Source organism: Empidonax traillii, unplaced genomic scaffold (assembly GCF_003031625.1).
Source record: "Empidonax traillii isolate 1590-97213 ecotype Southwest subspecies unplaced genomic scaffold, ASM303162v1 scaffold589:size398478, whole genome shotgun sequence".
NCBI lineage: Eukaryota > Metazoa > Chordata > Aves > Passeriformes > Tyrannidae > Empidonax > Empidonax traillii.
Genome location: NW_020955782.1, coordinates 28698 through 48985, shown reverse-complemented (window position 1 = coordinate 48985; position 20288 = coordinate 28698). Strand labels below are relative to the sequence as shown.

Here is a 20288-nt window from a genome sequence, read left to right as displayed (position 1 = left end):
GCAATATATGTCAAATAGGACTAAAGGAAAATCCAGCACATACCTGTTTTCAAAAAAATCTCCAAAAAGGTAAGAAGACTAAATGACAATCATTAAAATGGATTATTACATAAATGACCTCTTCTTCCAAGGTTTTAATTATCTTTTACAAGACCTCTAATATGATCCCTTCTTTAAAAAAAACTGCTCAACAGTTACCTGTTATATGACAACATCATTGTCTTAGATTTATGAAGACTCTGCTATATGTCATATCATATATTAAAATTTTTACTAAAATCAAAGGTCTTACAACTTTAATAAATATAGTCTTAAAAAACATTAAATGTACAATTCTATTTACATGCAAGTCCATTAAAAAGAACAACCTCCAGAAGAAAATGGTCTCGAAACAGGCCTATTTAAAACACAGAAGATCCACTACTTTATTGGAGGTGATGATGTGTTTTAAAAGGGCAAGGAACAGATGCTTATTAACTGACTGCAAATGTGTTACTGGCTACTGGAAACACTGAAATAATTCCACGAGTCTGTATTGTCTCCCCACCTATGTCTTCGCTGTAGAGGTGGTCTTTGATTGTTTTTGTGGGGAGGTACCACTGAATTCATGACAATAGGTATAGATATTTGATATTCGTATCGTTCCAACATCTGAGCAATCTTCTCACGAGTGACCCCATGTTTATTCCTCCTATAAAAATAAAAATTTAAATTAATTGTCTGGTATTTTTAGTTAGATATAAACATGTATAACTATATTTATATGTTTACAGTCTTTAAGAAAAAAACCTCTAAATTCTTAATATTTTTCTTCTTGCTTTTCATATTTAAACTTCTATTATGCTGTACCCTTATTCTCTAGGTATTCAACTTGTGTTAAGGTTTAACAATTTTCCACTGCATATACTAAGTAACAGTAAACAATACCCTCATTCTTATTCATACAGAAATGTGATGTTATACACCTGTAACTATATAATATATTGTTATATAAAGTCCCTGAAGGACTTTGCTTTCTATTCATTCATCAGATTTTACATGGTATACTAGCTAATGAGTAAAGGGATGAATAATACCATAGACTAATCCTTATGAGAGCAGTGTTCAAACTAGTATAAAAAATATGCAACTAAATGGTTTCTAGACTTAATGATAGAATATTTTCTCATCAATACATCTCTTATCACCAAGAAACCTTGTCCAATCCGAATTATTTCCACATTAAACAAATAGGGAATGTATTTCTGCATCTTTGTGCTTTCTGCCAGGGACAGAAGAAGCACGGGCCTTACCACGTTGCTCAGTTCTGTAGAGGGGAAATCAACACTGGGAACAAACAGGCTATACTGGAAAGAGGATACTCCATATAGAAGCATTTTGAAAGACTGACTTCCTCACCACCCATCCCCTCCATGAGTTTGTGCGTATTATTACAACAAATAAGTAAGTATCAAGTTGATAAGGTTTCAAAGAATACTGCAGGCTTCTTAAGGTGCATTTTATCAGCTTTCTTTCTGTGAAGAAAATGCTTAAGTAGAATATTTCTCTCACAGAAACTCTTCCCTGAGACAACATCAGAAGCAAGACTGATAATCACTTGTGGCGTGTTGTTTACATGCTTCTAATTTCTACACTGTGCTAAAGTGGTCCAGGAGCAGTTGCATGTTGAACTTATCAGTTAGTGAGCCTTAATAGTTTTGATTTTATTCACAAATATGAAAAATGTTAATGGTAGAGAAAAAACACAATCCCCTGGAAAAACTTGGATACTATAAAGCACTTAACACTCATGACAGACAAAATATGAGAAGAGGAACTCTAAGTCCTTTTATGCCAAGTGGTGGAAGCAGAAAGTTACTCAATATTTTCCCTATCCTTTAATACTCCTAGAAGAAAATTACAGCTCAAGTGCTCTGGGAATAGAGTGCACACTCATCCACAATTGAATGGATTTGTGTATAATCACATCATAGATGAGTAAGTACTTTTCCTAATAAGGAAAGGCAGGACAATAAAAGAAAGGTCTAATAAGGAATAAGGCAGGATAATAGAATCACGAACAGCAAAACTGGATTAAACATAGAAACTAATTGAAAAAAGGAAATAAATTTGCTGTACAATGTCATTTAATACTGTGATCTCCTCTTCAGGCACATCCTTACTCATCCTTTTGCAGTTTGGCTATGCTGAAAGAGCACAAAGCCATCTATCCTGAACCAACACAGACATACCTGCAAAAGCTCCTAATAGACAGTTATAATACAGAAGTTGGTTTTGATTAGAGCAACACAGAACCTATTGATAAATGCAAAGTTCTGTCACTATGAAATGTTTCGACACTACCCTCAGCAAATCTGCTTATGATACAAAACTGGAAGGAGCCCTCTCCTGAAGCAACTAAAAAATAAAATGAAAATTTACATCACCACCTTTCTTAAATTCTCAAAAATAAAGTTTCCAGACACTGGTCCTCTATTCAAATATTTATAGCAAGTAGAGCTGCTAAAACATTTCTAGGAACCTTCTAAAAACTGGTAGCTGCACTTCACAGTTCAAGTAAACCTTTGGGTTTGGGAAACACATAAACTTTACTCCTACAACTAATGACTAAACAATACAATTCAATAGTAACTACACATCTGTTTATCCTTTTGCCTGTTAAGACCATGTGGAAACACGAATTTTCCTGGAAACTGAGTCTGTCTCATGTAATGGAAATTTCATGCTGAATATCTTACAAGTGTCTGATTATTAGCCCTCCTAACTTGGCTGTGCTGTACCCCAAACTAGAAAAACTTACTAGAATTCATTTCATCTCTAGAAAAAAAGCTAGGGGTAGCTTAGGAGCAGAAGGTGAAAACTTTAAAAGATTTGTAAACACAATAAAGTCCAAGTTAATCAGTAATGTAAGCACTGTACAACACTGTGCAGTGTAGGGGCTACTTACAAAGCTGAAACAATTATAAGCAGTCGGATGGACGCATATAAAATGACAATCAGTGAGAGAACTATCATCAACTGTGAAAATATTACATTACATTTCAAACAAAGAAATATTCCTAAGTTAGACTGATACCTCATAGATTCCTAAAGCATATACATATTATTAACTAGGAATAACAAGTAGCTCCTAAGGAGCCTCACAACCCAGTAGTTCAATGACCTATGTTCAACAGTACTCTAAATCAGATCCTCTGAACACTGGGAACAATTCCAAAAAAGCTTGCAACGGAATAATATAAAATATGAGCTCTCTTTTTAACTTTTACTAATTAGTAATAAACTGTTGTCCTTTAACACTGTAAAAGAAGGCACCTGTAAAAGCAGACAAACCAAAGTCCTATACTGATGCACTCCTTGCCAAATGCGGAATTTCTTTTTGTCTCTTATCTATTTCATGCCATCAGCATTCTGTAGCAACAAATTTATCAAAATAATTATTCATTATAATAACAGTGATTCTTACAGGGGTCATTCATTTTTCTACACATGTCCAATAAAATTTTAATACTGATTTTTTGGGCCAACAAGACAGGGCCAGTATTTATTTGTCTCTTTGTTTATCCATAAAACTTCCATTTAAAGGTATGTCTCAAAATGCCTATTTAAATAAAATACATTTCATACTACTAGTAAAGTAGTTAATAATACATTGAATAAAATATAACTTACTGTATATATATTTATGCATGCATATTTATCTGCCTATCTCTATATGTAAAGTACCATGATTTCTGCAAGAGAAACCTTACTTTTCTAATTCTTCAGGATCAAACTTCCACCAAGTATCTGGTTCATGGAATTCCACTCTGTAACCTTTTTCTAGAGCCTGCAGCAAGTGAAGAAACATATGTGATATGTATATCTTTATTACATAAAACATAAGAAAAAATTATTAGACAAGTATAATAAACAGATGTAGCAAACTCTGCAGTGGTAGCATGCTCAGTTTCACTTACCCCCAACCTGTCTTAGCTTTTGTTCCAGGCTAAGTAAATTAGATCAAGTAAATCCTTAAACTGATCCAAACCATTGCCATACCAATTAGTAATTGTTATCAATAAGTAGTCTCTCTCTTTAGAAACCTGAGCAAGGAAAATGTTTCTGGACAAAACACACCAACTTATCACATGTGAACCTAAGTTTGGAAAATTGTAAAGAATTACATAATCATGCAACAAAACTTACCACTTCCACATACGGTTTCATTTCCCAGGCTTGAGTATTAGTGTTGTCTATTATAACTGGAGATCTTCCCTGCTCCATTGCTTGCTTTGCTGCAATGAAAAATAGCGCAAATTAAAGATCTAAACTACTCCCGATGTTTTTTTTTCACTAACCTACTCTGACACACACTGTTCTAAGAGAAGGAATAAAAGGTACAGACAGGAATGACAAGTAGAAGCAAGAACCTGAAGGACAGGATGCCATCCAGAGAACAAACTCAAGAAGCGGGTGCATGGGAATCTCATGTGGTTTCACAAGACCAAGTGCAAGGTGCTGCACCTGGGTCAGGGCAACCCCCAATATCAATACAGGCTGGGAAATGAAGGGATTGAGAGCAGCCCTGCTGAGAAAGACTTGGGGGTGCTGGTGGATGAGAGGCTGGATGTGAGCCAGCAACGTGTACTTCCAGCCCAGGAAGCCAATTGTATCCAGGGCTGCATCAAAAGCAGCATGCTCAGCAGGTCAAGGGAGGTGATTCTGCTCCTTTACCTCCCCTTGGTGACTGCATCCAGCTCTGGGATCCCCAGCACAGGACATCGACCTGTGGGAGCAAGTACAGAGCAGGGCCACAAGGACAATGTGAGGCATGGAGCAATCTCTGCTATGAGGAAAGGCTGAGAGAATTGGGATTGTTCAGCCCGGAAAAGAGAAGGCTTCAGGGTGACCTAACTGTGACCTTCCAGTACCTGAAGGGAGCCTACAAGAGAGGTAGAGAGGGACTTTTTACAAGAGCATGTACTGACAAGACAAAGGGGGAATGGCTTCAAACTAAAAGAGAGTAGGTTTAGATTAGGTATCAGGAAAAAAATCTTTATTGTGAGAGTCGTGAGGCACTGGAACAGTTGCCCAGAGAAGCTGTGGATGCCCTACCCCTGGAAGTCTTTAAGACCAGCTTGGATGGAGCAACTAGACCTAGTGAAAGGTATCCCATAGCAGAGTAGTTGAAACTAGATGGTCTTAAAGGTTCTTTCCAATCCAGGCCATTCTATGATTCTATGGTCTATCAAGTCAACAATGCTAAAAACGTATCAAAAGCAGCTGGAATTTCAGTAGAAGTGGCAGGATGAACTGAAATAGAAGAAACTTCACAAAGCCACAAAAGTGAACCTAAAGGGCCTAAAACCCTAACTGACACTAATTTCAGAATTAAAGTCGCAGTGGCAAATTAATTCCAGTATTTCCTAGTATTTGTGCACTTGCCCTTACAATTATTATATTAAATGCATATGTGTTTTAGTACCAAAATATGTATTTCACTGTCTTGTAAACATCTGAGAGTTTGAAACTCTGTTCATTTAAAAGAAATCAATTTTTTTTTTCCTAAAGGGTCTCACTGGTAACTATTTTTCTCATACTTACTATATTAAAGATTCATTCCATCCCCAAAAATGGGGGAAGGATATTTTACTATCATAATTTTCTCATTTGTGAAAATACATTTTTGTGTTCTCCATAATTCTGACATAAGGATTACAAAGCTCTAGCTAAATATGTTGCAATATTAATAGCAGCAACTATAGAAATAATTTATGCAGCTGAATTTATCTATATGAAACTTCAACCTAGACAAACTCATTAGATAAGGATCCCAACTACCATGACAACCATTTCCTCTGAAGTTCACATTTCATGTATTTCAGGGACCCACACAAAAATGAAAACAAGAGTTTCTGAAGTACTTCCAGTCAGAGAGCTCTATCTAGTCAAAGCAGGAAGTAAGAACTGACTGTAACTTCAACCCAAAAGTACTCTGACAAACGTTTTGCAGTGTTCTATAAAACAAGACTCAGCTACTCTTGTTCTGTTATCAAAATCACTGAGTAACTACATCATATACTGTCACAGTTACCAAAACCATTGTGTAACTAAGCGGTAGGGAACAAGAAAGATACTATTTTCCCTTGTTCCATTGTATCTTTTGATGCAAAAAACCTCCTCTAGGCAGGAAAGAAGCTTCTGCTTGAGACACTGCAGCAGAGAGAGCAATCTGCATAGACTTGTTAAGTTTGTATACTCCTTGAAGACCAGACAATGAGATCCTTAGAAAACTGCTACAGAAAGAGCAAGAATCTGCCTACAATCTTTCTTACCTCAGGTATCTACTTATTTACTAACAAAATTCAAGCTTTGGACACTGCTAAGTATTAAGAAAGATGACTTATTAAAGCTGTTAATCTACACAAGAAAAACAGTCTTCCCCAGAAAAACTTCCATAAATTTTGGATGAAACTCAGATCAGTAAAAATAATGGAAAAACCCAGAATCCTCTGCTCTGCTCTTTTTGGCTTAGATAGAGTTAGTTTTCTTCACAGTTGCTGGTATTACATCATGACATCTGCTGTTGCCAGCATTAAAAAGTTTGAATTCTGCTATCAAGATACTACTATCAGATGGAACAAATAAGCAGGGCATAGCCCAAAGAAACAAGTTTTTTCTATTTTTATCTCTGAGACTTGTAGAAGTTCAAAATTTCATGTATATATGTACATGAATTAAAGAATAAAGAATATTTTAAATGCATATTTCTATATACACTATGCTAAAATATATATAGTTCTTTTCACACAGACTCTTAACACACATGCATGTTACGCTTCTCTTCTATTGTCTCAATATAACATAGTTTAATAGGATTCCCCTTATGCATTCAAACCTCTCTTCTGGTTCCATTCATGGGCATCACCAAGCTGAGCAGCATTATATGTGTATCCATCCCACTGACGGAAATAATCATCGGTGCTGAGTACAACGCCATCACAACTCTGACCAAGCAGAATGCTGTTAAACAAAGGGAAACACAAATGCATATGAACTTTAAATTTTCAGATAGATTAAAAGAAGACACATAAAACCGAATATAGCTAAAATAGATTTAACTGTGCCCTACTTCTGAACCTCTTGCAAACTTCAAACAGATTTATAAAAGTACACTCAGGTATTACCAATAATTCTAATCCAAATTAAAGCAATATATTTTCCCCTTCTCTACTACTTCTGTAGTTGGTGGTTCTTCTCCACTCCCAAGAGGTGTTCTGATTAGATCTATCTAATTTATGGCTTTACTGCAGTAAGTTCTAAGTACCTCATAATAACAGGAAATATTTACTAACATTTTCCATCTCAATTCTCACTTGGAAGTATGTCTAGAAACCAATCTGAACACAGGGCCTCCAGATGCAGCTGAAAAACGAACTGGATGTTTAAATCCTTTTTCAAGACCTTAAACTCTCAATGTGCCCCCTTCTGACCCTTGTCTATGCTGCTTGCACATTGGATGTGGGCAGAACAAGAGCAGAAAGATAAAACTACTAATGTTTACAGCTATTTCCCTGTTTTCAGGAAAACATAAAAGATCAAAATTAACTTCAAGACCATCCTACTAATCAAAGTCAAGATTACAGAAGAGCGTCCATATTCCTTCAAGATCCTATATCCTATTCCAGTTCTGAGTCTTCTCATCTGATTCTGACAACATAGTCTTATTTGTTCCTGTTTTCTCATCAACTCTGGCACTCACTGCAACATTAATCCATTGGAATTCACAAGACAGAAGAAAGCAATACTTTCCCCCCACTGACACATCCTGCCAACCCCAGGTTACTTTTCCGAAGCTTTAGCAGATTGAGACTATTTTAGAAAAGGCACCAAAGGGTGATACACCAGAAATTAATAACTACCAATGGAGATGTCCCCTGGCTGAGCAGCAGTAAGCTGCTGCATGGGTTACCTCGTCTGGTAGAACTGCAGTTTCAGTCTCATAGATGACAAGAAATTTAAGACAGAAATGGAGATATGAAAAACTCCTATCAGGGAATTATCTTGCTTTTCCCTATCACTCATAGGGTTAACAGGGTGATAGGAGAGTCATGCATTTTAACTATCCCTGCATGAATTAATTCAATTCAGGAGAAAAACTACTTGATTAGTGGTTTAGATTGTTTTCAATAAGGCAATGTCATTCCATGTGACTTCTGAACATAGAGACCAATTTTGCAAAATCTGATAATCTTGCACAAGAATTTGGGGGGGGAGGGGGGCACAAACTAAAACAAATTTGTAAACAAAAGGATCAAATGCAGAGATTCAAATTAGAATTCATTAAAAAAAAATATGAAAGACTGCAAAGCAAATTTCACATTTACCCAGTCTTCAGGCCTGACATTTCCAAGCACATCATAGATATTTCACTGGCTAGTTTACTTCATTTGTGGGTTGGGTAAGTTACACTACATTCTGCTTCTTACATAGCTAACATTAAAGATTACAGGAGAAATTTAAGTATACTTTATCAAACAATAAAAGACACGGTGGGGAAGTCAATGAGGGTAAAATAGAGAAATTCAGGGGGACACAGTTGCAATATCCACTGTTTACATGTTTATTTTTACTCTGTATTGTGAAATTTTCATTCCTGATATTTATTTATTACAGAAACTATTGCAATGGTTGATGTAGGAATACTAGAAAAAAATCCATAAAGCTTTTCAAGAATTCTGCATTTGCAGTGTCATCAAATGCCACAGTCAAACCTTCTAAAAGCATCATAAAGCTATTTTTCGATTTAACTAAAGTTCATTCTAAACACTGCCAGGCATGCCAGTGAATACCTGTGAGTCATGAAAAAATGATTATAGCAAAGTTACAGGAAGTTATTAACTGCTGTTTGATCAATAACATCAGAAGCTGTCAAATGCATAATCCTCATTCTGCCAAATGTAAACTTCATTTCAGAAAGTCCTTGGAAATTGGTGTTTAAAGGAAAACATTATATAACTGGGACAATAGTTCTCTTAAAGTCTGACCTACAGAAAAAGTGTGATTAAAAAACCTCCTTGACTATTTCAATCTGAAAATAGAAAACAGTCAGTTAGTATCACAGGGCATTTATAGCGCACTGCAACACTCAGATATCACTGTCCTATGGAAATTCAGGCAACTATTCAACCTCAGAAGTAGGCAACATACTCACAGCCAACTAAAACCAAACTGCACCAGCAGTATGTGGGATTGCACTACTGCTGAGATGGTAGGAACAGAAAAGAACCGGTCAGATCCCAAATATCTTAGGGGAACAAATATACGTCAGTTCTAAGTTACCATGCTTTCCTATACATCTGTGCAGGAAGAGTTACTTCAGTGTAAGTCTGACACAAGGAATTTGCTATGTTTTGCCACCTGTCACCAACAACAGATCTGTTATGAATCACAATATAATGACTGGGATGCTGTATTAAATATTAGCTTACATCCCTACATGTTTATTGTCCCACAAATATGCTGTTGGTTATTTTTGCTTTTAAGATACAGAGATATGTACAATAAAATTCAGATTACTAAGGACCAGAAGAAACTACTAATGGCGCACTGTCAAGTAACACGATCAAAGCTGCGCACAAACTGTTTTTTCCTCCTTGCTCTTTCTCCCTTTCCAAAGTATTAAGATTACTTCACCACAAATAGCAACCCTAACTGAGAAAGCAGAGCATGATACACCAAAGTACAGACACTCTTTTGAACAGCGATCAATAATTATTCTTTTTAGAGCCTAAATCTTTTAATAGGATGTGTATTACATTGGTTTAGAAGAGTGCAGAAGGATTCATCACCTATTTTTGGTCCAAGTAGAACAAATGGCACCAGTAAATCATACACCACACACACCAGCAATTTTTGTATCTATTCCACTTTAGTATAAAACACTTAACATGAATTTATATTCATTAAGTTACATGGCCATGATTTCACACTTGGCCTGATTTCCCTATTTCCAGTATGCTACATTCACCAATGCTAGAAAAACTGGATCCATCTTCCACACTTGCTTTTTGTGTGCTGACTGAATATACATGCATCTCACAGAACCATCTGCCTTAATAAAAAAAAGACAGCAAATAACATCTGGGATTCTTCTACTAGCTGAGGAGATGAACACATCCCTACAGTTCCTATGAGCCTGACCATTCAGTTTCTACAGAAGTATATATGAACTCATGAATCAACAGTAATAGGAGATTAATTTTCATTTTTATTCCTAAGAACTGATTCTGTTTGCTCTGTGTTTTAGAGAATAACTCATCTACTCAAATTCTTTTGTTGTACGTTCCAAGCACCATTAGTAGTAATAAAGAAATACAATGACAAGGGTTTAAGAAATCTTGCAAACTCATCAATATAGTTTATTCTTGAAATATTTTGTTAGTATTCCTTGAAGTTCAGAATATGCCAAATTATTAATGAACCTTTTTTTAACTGATATAACAGATTTAATGCAGCAAACTGTTTGCAATAACCCTAAAACCAGAGAATTTGACAAAGTGACTACCAAAGAGGCCAGAGTAATAGAACCCTTATACTATACTCAACACACGCTATCATTACTTATTAATCAGTTTATGAACTAAAATTTCAGTTACTACAGTAATGAATGTAACCTGTTTCTAAAGTGTGAAATTAAATCATAAAACAAAACACTTTCAAAGCCTGACAGTTACCTCTTTCAGAATTCATAGTGTTTAAATTTGTAAAATTCAAAACACAAACCTACTTGCTGACATCATATGGAATAACTCACATACTTCTAACACATATTTGGAAGTACAATTCATCCCAGGCTCACGAACTAGCAAACAGAAAGAACAAAAAGCATATCTATACAAAGAAAGCATCATTACTATTTACACCCACAAAGATATGATATTCCACTTTTGAGAGATGGAGAAAGAAAAAAAAATAAATGTATTTCTAATGAGAGTCAAATTACACATTAGTCAGCATCAACGTGTGCACATGCCTGAAATGAATAGCATGTTATCCAACTGCTGTAATTCAGCTTTTTCACTCTAAACCTTCCCTGCAACTGAACACTCACTTTTGACCAGAGTAGGCCACCAAAATTAAAGCAGCTATTAGAATTAAAGCAGCTCACCTACTTCTTCCAGACATGCTTATCTGCTCTGATAGAAGCTATAAGCCTGACATACCAAACCCATGTTGAAACTCAAAAGTTCATTTTAACTGGTCAGCAAACGAATACACATTTTCCTGCTTTAATTTTTCTTCCAAACTAAAATAGTCCCCAAATCTGCATCCTGGTTAGCCTACTTTGATAGATGATTTTGTAACAACGAAGTTATCTCAGGATCTAATAATTCACCTATTTAAAACAGCTAACATATCATGGTGAGGAAAAAATAGGCAATAACTAAATACAGCTTAGTAATACTACAGATTTTGAAACTATGTAACTGCTACTTTAAAAGCATTGCTTGTAACACTGTTTATAAAAATACATAATTAATTAAAAATGCACTTCTTAAACTACATTGATATTTTTTCTTTTTACTTCATTACACTCCTTTTTATTCAAATGAACGCTTAGGTATTTATGGAGGAATAGTAAATTGCAATTGCTGCCAATTTGAGTAGCAAAATATTCTAAAAATACAAACCTCTTTTCCTTAACTTTTCCCAGTGTTGTAAGATCCTATCATCATCTGCTTCTAATGGTAGCACACTTTTGTTACCAGGGCTAAAGATACCACTGTTGGGTATCTGTCAGGCCAAACTATTTTCAAAAGTTTCTAACTAAATGGCCAATCATTTCCAAAGCCAAAGAAGAAATACAGCATTTTTATCATGTTTTCATCAGCTTTTCTCTGAGAAGTTTGGATTGACAAAGTGGAGTCCGACAAAGTACATGCGTTTGTCCCATAAAAATTTTTGTAAATCCGCCCAAGGTAAACAACTTTCAAATGTCATGTGCACAGAAAATTTTTGTACAGAAAATGCAAAGATTCTCACTGCAGTAAACCCAACTTGGCAGTGGCAGGAAGTTGATTCAGCACCAGTACTACATTGCAAGGACACATTTCTCCCAACACGAGAAGGAACAGAAGGAACAAAATTGGCCTAAAATAGGAGGACATGGGAAGGATAGTGGTATAAACACTGGAACAAGCAACTCAGTACCGGCAGCAGAGCTACGAAATAGGGACAAGGCGAAGAGGGAAGCACAGGGAAGACATTGCTATAATGCATCTGGGGGTGAAATAATACCACTAGCTGAAATGGACAAAATGAATCTGGGATGGAGAAGGAACTGAGAAATCAGCTTAGAATTTAGAAGCAGACGTGGCACTAGTAAGCACAGACCAAAAGTAATGGTTGGATATGAACAGCAAAACAAAACTGGAAACAAGCAGTCAAGAAACAGGAATCTGAATGAGCTTCAGAAGGCTAGGATTGTCTAGGTCAGGTGAACATGGGAAATACATCAATGAGACGAGGGGAGCTCCCCGATGACCCAGAAGTCACTGATGTTACACTCATATTTAGGGCAAGTACAGACAAAGACCTAAGGAACTAACAGCTACCAAACCTCACCCAACCTCTGATCTGGAAGGACAATGGAGTGCATCCTCTTGAAATCTATTTCCAAACATGTTAAGGAAATGAAGGTAACCAGGAAAAGTCCATATGGGTTTTGCAACAGACAAATCAGATTTTTTCTTTACTCACCAGATGATGAAGCAATACCTTTGTCCATGAGGATGAATGCAGCCTACCTGGAAATCATCAGTGCTTCCAACATCATCTCCCTGTCACTAACAGAGTACAGAAGCGCATGGTAGCGAGACCAGTGATGAGGCAGAGAACTTGCAGATGACTCCAAACTAGCAGGGATGCTCAACATACTCATCAGCAAGCCTTCTATCCAGAAGGCCACTGAGAAACTTGAGAACTGGGCTAAGCAAAACATCACTAAACTCAACAAGAAAAAAAGAAAAGTTCTGCAAACGATGAAAAAGAAACCTAAGTACCAGCATAGGAGGGAAAGTGGTTGAGTAGCCCTGGTAAAAAGGATCTGAGGATTACAACGAACATCAAACTGAAGAGAAACAAATGGTGTGCTCTCATCAAAAGAGGAGCAAACCCCAATCTGGGCTTTAGTAAAGAAAATGTGATCAGCAGATTATCTGAGAAGAAATCACCCACACTCTACCTGATCTTGTGCAGTCAGTTCTGAAATACTGTGTTCAGGGTGAGGCTTCCCAGTTCGAAAGACATGCTGAAACACATGAAAGGGCTAAACAGATGGCTCCCAAGATGGTTAAGGGCATATAACCCACAAGGAGAGGTTAAGAGCAGCTGGACTTTTTTAGTCTGGTAGTTGAGGCAGCAAAAGGCCTGATATCAGCCTATTTCGTATCAGCCTATTACAGTGAATAAACCTATCCCTTGCCAGAAAGGAAGCTGCAAAGAAGATGAACCAGATTCTACCACAGAACAGCACATTATAACACAGAACACATGCAAATGATGGTTTGGGAATTTCAGCTGGGAGATTAGGAAGAGCTTCCTTAGTAGGAGGGTTGTACTGCACTAGAAAAGTTTGGCAAGATCATAGAATCTCTGTGGGTTTTTCAAGATCAGGCCTGGCAAAGACAGATCTGACCTGATCCAATGATGGTGACAGACCTGCTCCAAGTAGAACTACGGACTAGCTGATCTCCACTAGCCTCATGCCTATGATTCCAACTGCTTATTTGGAATGGAAGAGTCAAAACAAAACACAAACCTTAGTGGAAGACTCAGGACACACGTGGCTAAAGTTTGTGAGCAGGATGAAAAGTGTCTGTACTTAAGAACAATTTCTTTGCACAAAACACAAATAGAAATTTAAGATTCCTAGGTCTAACTACTAGTCCTGCTGTCATTTCATACTTGGAAAATCCACTTGCAAGATGCACCTCATTCCCCTCTAGTGCTGATCCACATAGATGATGTCAACTTTCTGCTTCTCCTTAACAGTCATGTTGCTCACACAAGGGGTATGGCTTTGTCTGCAGGTACTAAAGATGCCACACTTGCAAAGATACCTGTGGGTACTAATATGACACCAGATGACATAGTCCTAGTCTACACTGAAAAATTCTATGATGTTACACAGAAAAACATGTTCAACTTTATTAAGAATAAGACTTAACTAATAATTCAAGTATTTTCCCCGTCGGCAGCCATTAATTCTGAGACTTTTTTCCCCGCAAGGTATCCAAGACCCTGAGACATGATTTCGTGGGAATTAGCAATTGCAACCATCGAACATATGAAACTGCATGTAATTGAATACACTGGAAAACAAGTTCCACACAGTTCAAATTCTGCACCCACATTTGGTAACTATTCTTAACCTTGATTTCATAGTACCCACTTTCTCATCTGTTAAATAAAATTAGTAATTTATTTCACTAGTGAGAGATGAAAAAAACCACAAATATGTGTTCATAAAAAACTCAAGATACTTTAAATCTTTCAGAAAACATGAGTCATACATTTGGAAAAAGATTCTGAGACAAATTAGCACACCAAATACGGAATTTTTAATTAGTATCTCTACATTAAGTATTATCCAATTCCTTCATTGAATGAGGCAGCATTTTTTCCATAGACTTATTTTTTAAATTTTCTATGTTGCTTTCATATAATAAAGGAATTACTGCAATAATTCCTTGCACGTAAAAACATGCACGTGCAGGTTTGTAAAACATAGCAATCAGTAACTATAAAATATTATAATTAAAATTACTCAAACATGTAGAAAAGATATCTGTTAGAGATTTCTAGCTATGATACGGATATCATGTGTCTTAAACATCAGGAAAAACCCCAAAAACAGAATGTTACTCCTTTATACAAAACTCAAGTAAGAACATGATCTATTTCAGACTCCTAGCATACAACAGAAGGAAACCAGAGAAGACATCCCATTTCTGATGTAGTTTCTGGGTGAAACTCAACCAGTAAGTACTGAGTTAGTAACCTTTTTTTTTTACACAAGAAATAATTGCTGGTAGTATCTGTGTTCTATCTATGTCAATTTTTGTGCTTTTTAAATTAGGCTAAAAAAACCTAGAGTGAGAATCCAAGTTGGAGATGGCACCTGCTTTTAACCCTGCCAGACATCAACAAGTATATTTTAAAGAAAAAAATAATATTTTTCTTGGGTGTTCACAAATAAACAGTGCAGTTGACAGACCGTCCTATGAAAAAAAGGGAATGAGATTATGATCACTTTCACCAACACACTGAAAACAATTATCAGAGTAGCACAATTCTTTTAACGAAAATTTTTCCGTTGGAATAAAACTGTACTTCTGGTTCAGTCAAACTGATGCAGTTAAGATTTGACAGAAGATTTTTTTAAACGAAGGAATTTAAGAATTAAAAAGAGGTAGACCATCACATACTACTACTCCTGAAAACTTCAGAATAAACGATTATGCAATTTAATGAATACACAACATTTTAAATTTAACACAAAGCAGCTCCTGTTCATCAAAACTCTAAAGGAGACAAAATCCCCAAGTAAATACTTTTAATATTTACTGTCATTTGCACTCATTAAGTATAAATGACAGAAAATACTAAATTACTGCATTTTAGTAGCCTAATTTACAAACTAAAAAGTTTGCTAAGTGCTTACAGATATTTCCAAATTCTTAAAAATTTTTATTTGAATAAACTTTTCAAGCTTTATGACTTTACTTACCGAGAAAGTGTAGATTTCCCTGAACCAGGTAAGCCTCTTAAGATTAGAAGAAATTTTTGTGCACAACCAAATCTTTCTTCGGATAACTGCAAGGAAGAAAAGCTGTGCATTCCTTCTATATTGTCAGCTTTTGGATCCTTCCGACACTCTTCTTTGGTTTCACAGAAACCACTATTTTGGAGTCCCTTCTGGTCATTATTTTCATTTCTGAAGACCTGAGTAGTATGGATGTCACTATGACTAGCATAGCTGGTATTTTGATCAAGCAATGGACCATGATTGTTGATACCAATATTTCTATAATTACTATGACGATTTTCATAAGAAAGTTCCCCATTTCGAAAAGGGAGAGCATCTGGGATCTGTGGTGGGGAAGTAAGTGTCTGAAAATGGGATTGATGGTTGAATCTAGGAAGAAGAGGTCTCTGAGGTACTGTGAAAGATGCTCTAGTCTGCCAAGCAGGTCTGAATTCAGGCACTGAGCAGTTCCAATATTTAGTATCTACTTGGTCATTAAAGGTATTTTCAGTTTTCCAGCCATCTGTTTCCACAACAAACTGCTGCTCATTGCTTGTTTTCTGACTGTTCTGTTCCCCAAGAAAACTCTGTCCATTCTCATACGATGGCTGTGGGCTGTCCAACAATACGTGTTGACAGTCCTCTTGTGAGCTTGGACTGCAATTATATGGAGACTGTTGATCCTGAGAAATTTCAGTTTCTTTTTCCTGAGGATTAGTATCTAAATTTTCACTTTCCAGCTGGTGAATTTCTTTATAGAACTGGTCCAGTTCATCATCTATTTCTGGTACAGTGGCAGAAATAGCCTGCATCTTCTTAGCCTCCTTTCTTTTAGGTGTGTTATCATGTAATTCATTCTCATCTCCCCCACTGCTTCCACATTCATTGCAACTGACAGATTCATTCTGTTTGTTACTTTTGGCAGGTTTGTAAATAGGTCCTATAAATTCTTTGCTTGTAAAAAAATCTTCATCTGATGCATTTCTATTTATTGATAATGAGGTACTACTTTTTTTAGTATTATCTTCACCGGCATTATTCGTAATAAAAGGGTCTTTCTCTTCTTGAACTTTAGAGTCATTTATTGATGCAAATGGAGGATTTACATTCTGCACAGTTTCTAAATCAACTGGCTGACTAAGCACTGGATTATTTTCTGGGAGAACTTCATTCAATGACCCCAAGACATCAGTCAGTATTTTCTCTTGCTTCTGCATTTCATGTTGCCCTTGATTATCTGAGGCATATGCTGGTATCCAATCACTTGATGTTCTCTCAGCATCTACCTCCTCCTGAATACCTTGGTTTTCATCATCAGGGAGTTTCTCATAAGTCCCTTCTGCTGACTTCATTCTTTTAGAATATCGTTCAGTTTTTATTTCGTCCTGACAGTCCGAGAGCCTTACTCTATTTTCAGCATGAAGCATCTTAGAAAACAATGAACACATTATCAGCATGCATATTTTTAAGGTAAAGTATAAAAAAGTAGAACTTATTCAGGCCTATGACATCAGACTCTCCACAGTCACAACTAAAATGTACTCACTCAGGAGAAAAGCAGACATCACCTACCACAAGTATGGTTTAAACAAGACTGCCACACTGTTTGCTGCTCATAATAAAAATTGCTGCTTATAGTAAAAAACTACAATAGTGCTGCATCAGTCCAGCAGCAATTTTACAATATACCTCAAATAATTTACAAATCATGATTTTAAAATGTGAACACTTGAAAAACTAATTACATCAACAATCTCTGTTCTCTACTGACCTGTTACTCTGCCAAGTGCTAGAAATCTCTTTTACAGGATAAACATAGGCCAATTTCCAATGCACAAACTGATGCCTGACATCACTACTAATATGACCAACAAAAAAATACTTCAATCACAAGGATTGTTTTCTATGATACGAACCAAACTCAACTAATTCATTTAACACCAACTGAACAGATGCTGGACGGCATTTGTAATTTACAACTAGTCAAATACGACTTTAAATCATATCTGCAATCTGTTATGATGTTTCTTGTTTCAGAAATAAAGACTTCTGTTAGAGACCAAGACCTCTTGGTTACATGGTTTCTAAAAATAAACACACACAAAGAAAGAATCCTTGTCATAAACAGGTTGCATTCTAAGAATAAGACAGTAAGTTCCAGAAGGATTCAGAGACGAGCAATCACAAGCAAAGCAAGATGGCACTGACTCCTGTGACATGCAGTCATGCCATTATCCATCTAATTATTAGTCAGAATTTCTTGGATTTTGCTTTGTACTCCAGAAGTCTAGATAGTATGCAATTAACAGCAATAACAATATTATAAATCAAGTGCCAAGTAGTTTATTCAGCAAATCCTGGTCCCCCCAAAAATGGGGGATCAAACAAGAAAGAACGTGTTTCCCCTAATAGAGAATTTATTCTACTCCTTTCTGTGAACAGTTCAACTTTCTGGAAGTAAGTATTAACAAAATGTCACATACTCTTCATCCTGGACTAAAAAATATTTTTTTTCTTTTTTGAAAAAGATCTGTAGTAAGTATTAAAGGAAAATTTGTAAGTAACATGTTCACTTGCAAAACTGACAACAAAACGTGTTACTCTAGGAATTTTCTCACCTACTACCCAAAGGGAGAGAAACCTGCCATTCTCATTCTCCAAATGCCTAAACCAAGTTGATTTTTACTATCTGAGATTTTACTGACTTTACTACCTGGAACAGAGTACAGGGAACAAACTATCCGTCTTCCGCAGAATTGGTGGAAGGAACGCTGCTGGCACAATGGTCTCTCCTCTCAAGACATATGTGTTTTATGCATACCTCCAGTTTCTCAGTTCCTCCTTTCTGTAAATTAGAAAGCAAGTATGATATTATGTGAATAACTGACGCTATCCCCCATTTTTAAAAAAAATGTTAACTCTGCCTCCACTTAAAAATAGGATTGTGGAGGAAAAAAAGCTGCTTTATTAGTTCCTGAGTCCTCATCCTCCTCTGGGACGGTATTTAAGCAAAGCCAATTTTCTGATGTGGAACGAAAACAGAGAACATGTGAACACTTGCTGCATGACCGTATCTCCAGTGACGGAGGATACTGCTCTGTGACTGTCCCTCACAGGAACATCTTTTCTTGCTCATCTCTCACAGACTTTCCTTGACTATCCTTTGGGACAGCGAAGCTGCGCACAAAAGCATATCCACCTGCACTCTTGGGGACGACACAGCAAGCACGGAGTGAGAAAATGCAGCCTCTGTGACAGTCTCGCCTCTCGAAGGGGACAGGCACAGGTCTGTACTATCTCTGTAAAGAACTAGTTGCAAGCATTGAAGCCGAGCCGGCAGAAGGGATTCACCACGCTGCCACTTGCCACACTCAATCACCACTTTAACTGACTTGGCAAACATCCAGAAGGCTCAACCAACAACTTAAAGGACCTGAGCACGCCACACTCCCAGTGGAAAAAGGAGGCTTATGTGGCAGAACCTACAGACGGGGGAACTTATAGGCTGTGCTTGCGTGACCCCTCTGTGTGTACGGCGGTGACAACGCGCGTAGGCCTCACACGGCGCCAGCACACACCTGGAGCCGCGGGAAGCAGGCGCTGCTCCCATACCGGGCTGGGAGCCGAGTGACCGAGGCGAACATGCGGCCGCCAAGAGCCGCCAGAGTCGTCCCTCAGGAGGTGTGTCAGCCGCCCGCTCCCCACAGCGTAAAGCGTACCCCACCCCGCCCCCCTCCACTTCCCTCATGCCGGTGCCTGTGTCCGCAACCTCAGAAGCCGCCGGCCCCGCGCGCTGACACCGCTATCCCCACGCCGCCCCTTCCCTGCCCCGTCCCCCTCGGCCACACGTCGGTAGCAGCAGCAGCCGAGGCGGTGGCGGCGGAGGTCGGGGGAGAAGCGGCCTGCCGGCCCCGCCGGGCAGCAGCCGCCGCAGCCACCGGCGGGCGAGGAACCAACCTGCAGGCAGCGGCTCCCGGCCGTGCCCGGCCGCGAGGGGGGCGGGGGGGGGGGGGCCGCACCGCCAACACCCGCTCACAAAATGGCGCCGCCTCCCGCTGCCCCTTCACCCCGCGCGCGGCGCCGTGAGGGGCGGGGCCTTCCCCCACACGCCCCGCCCCAAGGCCCCGCCCCCGGCCCGGCGGGAAGGCCCTGAGGGGGGGGGGGGCGGGGCGGGGTGGGGCGGCTCGTCCTGTCTGGGGGTTTGTTCTCTCAGCGCGCCGGGGGGACGGAGGGTCTGGTTTACTTTGACTGGTATTCTGGTTTCCATGAGAGAACAGTAGAGATTTTAGCGAGATATTAAAGTTCCGATGAGCATTGTGCCCGGCGTAAAAGCTGCCCAAGTTTCCTAGACGTGTGCTGTAATAAACGTGAATTTCCAGGTTTTCCTTGCTGCATAAATAGAGTGTATTTTTTGCCATTATGTGACTACATTTTTTTTTCCCCAACTCGTGGTGTTATGGAAGGCAAGCCACATTTTTCCTAAAAAGTATTGTTC

The 20288-nt window shown here is 38.0% G+C and overlaps 1 protein-coding gene across 1 annotated transcript in view; it reads right to left on the bottom strand.

Moving 5' to 3' along the window:
• Window positions 1-19868, bottom strand: part of N4BP2L2 (NEDD4 binding protein 2 like 2) — a 46354-nt gene extending 26486 nt beyond the window's left edge. Inside the window, exons 1-7 of the mRNA XM_027898297.1 lie at window positions 19751-19868; window positions 18507-18638; window positions 15776-17220; window positions 6881-7005; window positions 4189-4277; window positions 3753-3829; window positions 548-691 (exon numbers count right to left, since the gene is read on the bottom strand). Coding sequence (XP_027754098.1) covers window positions 548-691; window positions 3753-3829; window positions 4189-4277; window positions 6881-7005; window positions 15776-17220 — 1880 coding nt within the window. The 5' untranslated portion in view covers window positions 18507-18638; window positions 19751-19868. The remainder of the gene's footprint in view (window positions 1-547; window positions 692-3752; window positions 3830-4188; window positions 4278-6880; window positions 7006-15775; window positions 17221-18506; window positions 18639-19750) is intronic.
• Between the last annotated feature and the right edge of the window lie 420 nt (window positions 19869-20288).